General features: G+C 57.1%; 1 protein-coding gene across 1 annotated transcript; it reads right to left on the reverse strand.

Annotated features, from left to right (window-relative positions):
• Positions 1-2,662: 2,662 nt before the first annotated feature.
• LOC136663798 (hemoglobin subunit alpha-D-like) lies at positions 2,663-3,666 on the reverse strand. Its single transcript, XM_066640739.1, has 3 exons — positions 3,496-3,666; positions 3,112-3,316; positions 2,663-2,896 (listed from the first exon to the last, which is right to left on the reverse strand). The coding sequence occupies exons 1-3, from the start codon at positions 3,585-3,587 to the stop codon at positions 2,768-2,770; spliced, it is 426 nt and encodes a 141-aa protein (XP_066496836.1). The 5' UTR covers positions 3,588-3,666; the 3' UTR covers positions 2,663-2,767.
• Positions 3,667-6,141: the final 2,475 nt, after the last annotated feature.

A 6,141-nucleotide genomic window follows, 5' to 3' on the forward strand; every position in this document is an offset into this window, starting at 1 on the left:
CTGCCTTCCAGCAGCTGGTTCTGCTTAGCCTTTGCTGTCAAGGTGACAGCCCTCCAGACCACACCTTCTTCAGGAGCTTGACTGGCATGCAGAGGAGATTGGACACATTGATGGGAGACCAGAGGTTGACTGAAGGCTACTAGCCAGGGTGTGCCGCTGAATCCAGATGGGAGAGGGGGTGCCTCCGTCTCTTGCAGGTGGGCTCTGTCTCCCAGAAGCAGTTGGGAGACAACTGTAGAGAACAGGCTGCTGGAGCGAATGCCTCCCCCAGGCCTGATCCAGTGGGGCTTTCCTGACATTTGTCTTCACCCCCCTTGCAAAGGTCTGGATAAGTCTAAGACTGACCAGGCAGTGATCTGACCATAAGAGAGGTGACTCTTTATCACATTCCTACCCAGCAGCAAACACCAAGCCTGCACATGTCCTGCCAAATGGGGGGGGGGGGCACTGATATTACCCATGGTTGTTGAGGAGGCCAATAGCTCCCAAGCCATCCCAGGGGGCAGGCATCTTGGCATGGATGTTAGAGGTCCCCCAGGAATACTAGTCTCGAGGACCCCCCAGGCCACAGCTTGCCCTTCCAGTGTCATCCCAGGCCAGGGGCAGTGGGGTGGGCAGGACACCAAGAGAATCCCTAGCTTGGTTCCACCTCTCCCCTACAGGGACAAACACTCAAACCTTGAGGACTGCTGGACAGCGCCCTGAGGCAGGGGGAGGGCACACTGCAGCCCATTGCAGGCAGGGCTGCTCTTGCCCCCTGAAACCTAGCAGACAGAGCCCCTCCCTCTCCCTCCCACTAAGTCTACATGATAGAAGTCAGATCAGCTGTGACAGCAGTGAGGTGGGGGGGGATCACAGGCATGAAACAGCAGAAGGAAGTGTCCCACGATTGTGCCCATGGGAGCACCCTGGAGACCTTCATCCTAGCCCTGGGTTGCTTACTGACAACGCATTTGGTGGGCCACTGTGAGATACAGGAAGCTGGACTAGATGGGCCTCTGGCCTGATCCAGTGGGGCTGTTCTTATGTTCTTAACTACAATTCCCAGGAAGCCTTGCAGGTCTCTTGTTATCTGGTGTGCTCCCTGGGGCATTTGGTGGGCCGCTGTGAGATACAGGAAGCTGGACTAGATGGGCCTATGGCCTGATCCAGTGGGGCTGTTCTTATGTTCTTAACTACAATTCCCAAGAAGCCTTGCAGGTCTCTTGTTATCTGGTGTGCTCCCTGGGGCATTTGGTGGGCCGCTGTGAGATACAGGAAGCTGGACTAGATGGGCCTATGGCCTGATCCAGTGGGGCTGTTCTTATGTTCTTAACTACAATTCCCAAGAAGCCTTGCAGGTCTCTTGTTATCTGGTGTGCTCCCTGGGGCATTTGGTGGGCTGCTGTGAGATACAGGAAGCTGGGCTAGATGGGCCTATGGCCTGATCCAGTGGGGCTGTTCTTCTGTTCTTAAGCCCTCTCTCACGCCTTATAGGGGCTCCTGAGCATTCACACAGGGCTCCTCCTGGGTGTCCTGCTCTCCCAGGTACGCCCAGTTGGGAGGGCATTATGGGCAGACATTTGCATGAGGAATTGAGAGTGCCCCTGAGCAGCAGCAGAGCTCTTCCATGAGGATGTAGGAGAGAGGCAGCAAGGCACCTAGACCTTCAGGACGTGGAGCAACCGCACATGATCATGTGCAGAGTGCTCTAGATTAGATGAAGAAAGAGCTTGGGGGACTGATGGCCCCTTTCCTTGCCAGGGCAGGGGGTCAGCAAAAGCAGGGTTCAGACGGGGGCGCTGGGTCATGAGGGCACCACCCCTCCCTCCTCTCAATGAAACTGATTCTGGAGGGGGTGACACCATCAGGCTGCCCTTGGCCACAACAGGTGCTCTCTTGAAGGCTGCCCCCTCCCCAGGACTCCCAGCTGAGACCCACCTCACCCTCCCCCCTTGCACATGGCTTGGACTCCCAGCAGAGGGCGAGCAATTAGGTGCACAGAAGACTCATTTTTTGGCTTGGTGGAGACCCCCCTCCTGGGCCCAAATGAGCCAGATTTTGACCCCCACCCCTCCCTTCCTTCCTAGAGTCCATCCTCAGGGAGGTGTGGTCAGTAGAGAAGGGCCTCTCTGGCACACACACCCTTTGCAAGAGAGTCCCTCTGAGCCTCAGGGTCCTGGCTGCCCCTTGGGAATCAGCCTTCTCCTCTTCCTCCTTTCCTCTCTCCCCCCCCCTTAGTTTTTTTGATGGACAGCACTGAGATGGTGGGGGGTCCAGTGGAGCAGGCTCAAAGCCCTGCAAGCGCTGCACTAACTGGGACGCTCTGCCTTTTAGGACGGGGCTGCATACAGATGTCCTGGCTCCCACCAGTGGGGGTCTGGTGACCAAAGTGGCTAGTTGGGACAGGGAGATCCAGGGACTGGAGTGTGTGGAAGGGGGAGAGGTGCTCACTGGGACTTGGCAGGGTTGGGGAGGGGCTGCTGCTCAGTGGTATGCAGAAGGAGCCCCCCCCCATTTAATTCCCAGCAGCAGGGAAGGAAAAGCCCCCCTCTGCCTAAGCACCTGGAGAACCCACTGCCAGTCAGAGTGGGTCACTCCTAGTGATGGCCCCCTCCTGTTCTGCCACCACCAACCGCCCCCCCCAACAGCCCAGAAGAGAGAGGCAGCCAGAGTTGAGAGAGAGGATCATGCACTTTATTGCTCAGTCTGACAGCAGGAGAGCCAAGAGCAGAGCCCCGACGGCAGCAGCTCCTGGGAGCCAGGGCTCACCTAGCAGAGGGTCCCCTCATCTGTACTTCTCGCACAGGACTTCAGACACCTCGGCCAGGAGCTTGTCCCAAGCCAGGGTGGCCAGGGCGGAGTACTCGCCCCGGAGGTGTGTGGCCAGCGTCACGTGGATGCACTTGGCCAGCAGCTGCAAGAAAGAAAAGGGAAGGGGATCAGAGTCCAAGCCTAGGCATGCCTACTCAGAAGTAAGCGCTATGATGGGGCTTATTCCCAGGTAAGTGGGGGGAGGATTCCAGCCTCAGACTCCGCACTGCCCGCGGGTGGGAGGCTCAGGAGAGGAGCCTGCAAGACGTGCGCCCCGTCGGAGCGGGCGGGCGGGCGGAGGGGAAAGGAAGGGCTTGCCTTGAAGTTGACCGGGTCCACGCGCAGGTTGTAGGCGTGCAGGTCGGCCAGGTCGGCCAGGGTGGCCCGCAGGTTGTCCAGGTGCTTGAGGGCGCTGTCCAGAGCCTTGACGATCTTCTGGCCTTGGTGGCGCACATCGCTGGAGCCGCGGGCCAAGTTGAAGTGCGGGAAGTAGGTCTTGGTGGCCGGGTAGACCAGGAACAGCCTGCCGGGAGGAAGGGGGGAGCCGTCAGGGACAGACAGCCAGGGTGGCAGCCACCCCTCCAGCAGGCTGGCCCGTCCCGTCCAGTCCTCTCCCGTCCACTCCCATCCCGTCTGCCCCGTCCAGTCCCATCCGCCCCGTCCAGTCCAGTCGAGTCCGCCCCGTCCAGCCCCGCCGCCCACCTTTCCAGGATCTCGGCGGCGATGTCGTCGCAGCCGCTCACTTTGCCCCAGGTGCTCTGGAGCACCTGGCGATCGCTGGCGGTGAGCACCATGGCCACGTCGGAGGAGGAGCAGGAGGCGAGCAGGCGGCAGCGGCGGCTCTCGAGGAGGGCGGACTCGAGCTGGAGCCGCGCCGGGGGGCGCCCCTTTTATAGCAGCCGCCGTCGCCAGTCCGCCCTCCTTATCTTGGAGTCCCCAGCAGCCCAGCCAAGGGGCGGAGCGGACCCTCCAGCGGGGGGCGCAGGCCCCACCCACCCGGGCCAGGGGGACAGCCCGGACCGCACCGTCGGGGGGGACGCGGGGCGGGGGCAGACCCCTTCCACCCCGGGCGGTGTGGTCTCCACTCCGCATCTGCTCGCAAGAGCACCCCCTTCCTCCCAAGAGCACCCCTTCCTCCCTGTAAGCAACTGCCCCCAACAGCATCCTTTCCTCTCAAGAGCCCCTCCCTTCCACTGTGTGTGTGTGTGTGTGTGAGAGAGAGAGAGAGAGAGAGAGAGAGAGCGCAACGGACCCCCCCCCCCAGGAAAGGTAAAAGGGTCTCAGTCCAGTGGCGTAGCTAGAGGGGGTGCGAAGCAGTACGTTTTGCAGGGAGCCTCACAGCAGCGTGCAAGCAGCCGCTCCCCTTCCGAGCAGCGGGAGCAAAACGGAGGCAAGCGGCCCCCCTCTAGCTACGCCACTGACTCAGTCTTCTCTGTCCCAAGACATGGGCTCCCTGCTGCAGTGTGGAATGCACAGGGCGGTTCTGGTTGGCAGGCAGGTGCAACCCAGAGCCCAGCTGCCTCCTGGCGCCTTCTGCCAGCCCATCGCCTTGCCTGTCTTGTCCAGAGCGATGGCCTTTTCTTCTAAGCCCCCCTGTGCTGCAAGCCTCTGTGCTGCTTTCCCTCTTGGTGCACTGTCAAGCACCAGCAGCACAGGACTGGGTGTCCTGGTCCCTGGGATGTCCTTGCTTGCTTGTTGCTGGACTGGAAGAGGCCCAAACATGGCTCCCAGGAGCTGGCAGTATCCCTCTCTGCTAGCCACCTCCCTGGAGACACAGCACCCCTGTGGGCCTTGTTGGGCTTGTGGACCCTTGTCAGGCTTGTGAACCCTCCTTCTGCCCCATGAGCTCTGGCGCAGCCACCCTCCCGCCCATCTCTGGGCTCTTCTTTTGGGGTTCCTGGGCCACTGTTAGGCAAGTTCTTCCCCGCAACCTGAGCAAGGGGCTCTTTAACCTGAGGTGGTTTGGCAGAGATCACTGCCTCAGCCACAGAGCTTCCTTCCCCTGGATTTGGGGGGGGGGGATGAGGGGCAGGGCTGCCCAGGTGCTTGTTGAGATGAGACCCAAAAGGACTGAAGCTGCCCAGCTTCCTCTTGGTAGTGGGCCTTTGGGAACTCAAGGCTGCTTTGCTGAACATATAAATATTCTTCATCATCATCATCACTTGAACACCATCAGGATGAGTCCAAGCACCATCAGCCAATTACAAAAGGCCGTCTTACTAGGAACAGCCCAACAGCTCCGGTGATATTTGTAAGGCAACAACTTGAAGACAAAAAATAGCTGCCTATCCTAGCTCCTTGGGAAGGACTCGATAGGTGGATATAAACAATCCAGTCAAAAATAACATGACTGTGTGAACAACAACAAACAACAACAACAACAACAACAACAATAAATAAACAGGACAACGTATGCAAATACCACAACCTGTGCATAGAATTGACATGTATCTGGATGAAGCATGTAATAGTGCTGCCAATAGTAATTGGAGCACTAGGGACAATATCAACACAATTTAACAAGTACTTTGCACAACTGGATGCCCAGCAATAACACCAATCGAATTACAGAAGACCGCCATAATTGGCGCAGCATCCATCCTTCGTAGGTACCTCATCTACACCTAGATGTCAGGCAGATGTCTGTGTGGATGAGGATTTACCAGCTGATAAATGTGGTGTTTTTGTGTGTGTGTGTGTATGATCATTATCAGCTGTGTTGTCATTTTGATGTGAGTAAAATAAGATGATGATGATGATGATGCAGGGGATGGGAGATGGAGGGGAGGGCACTGGGATGCAGATTGTGTCTGTTGTCTTGTGTGCTCCATGGGGCATTTGGTGGGCCACTGTGAGATACAGGAAGCTGGACTAGATGGGCCTTTGGCCTGATCCAGCAGGGCTCGTCTTATGTTCTTATGAATAAGTAAGTCACAGCAAGCATGAGTGAATCAGAGGCAATTGCTTAAATGGGTGAGCTCCTCAGGGGCAGGGACCTAATTTTCTCATTCTTATGTTGTGGACTCTTCTTATGCTCTTATGATGATGATGATGATGATAATAATAATAAATGTAAACTTATTATAAACTTTTAATTAATCAATTGATTTGATTTTGTTGTATGGGGGTGTTAAAATTTTCCTGTTTGATGATGACATCACTTTTGGTGATGTCACCAGCAGATCGATGACATCACCACTGGGTCGATTACATCACTCCCGGTGGATCCCGACTGATGGCCGCTCTAAAAAGTGGGTCCCGGTGCTAAAACGTTTGGAAAGGCCTGATCTAGACTGTAAACACCTCCGGGCAGCTCCCTTGCCGTGGCACTGTGCGTTCAGTGGCACA

This window comes from Tiliqua scincoides, chromosome 13, assembly GCF_035046505.1.
Source record: "Tiliqua scincoides isolate rTilSci1 chromosome 13, rTilSci1.hap2, whole genome shotgun sequence".
In the NCBI taxonomy this organism is placed as follows: domain Eukaryota; kingdom Metazoa; phylum Chordata; class Lepidosauria; order Squamata; family Scincidae; genus Tiliqua; species Tiliqua scincoides.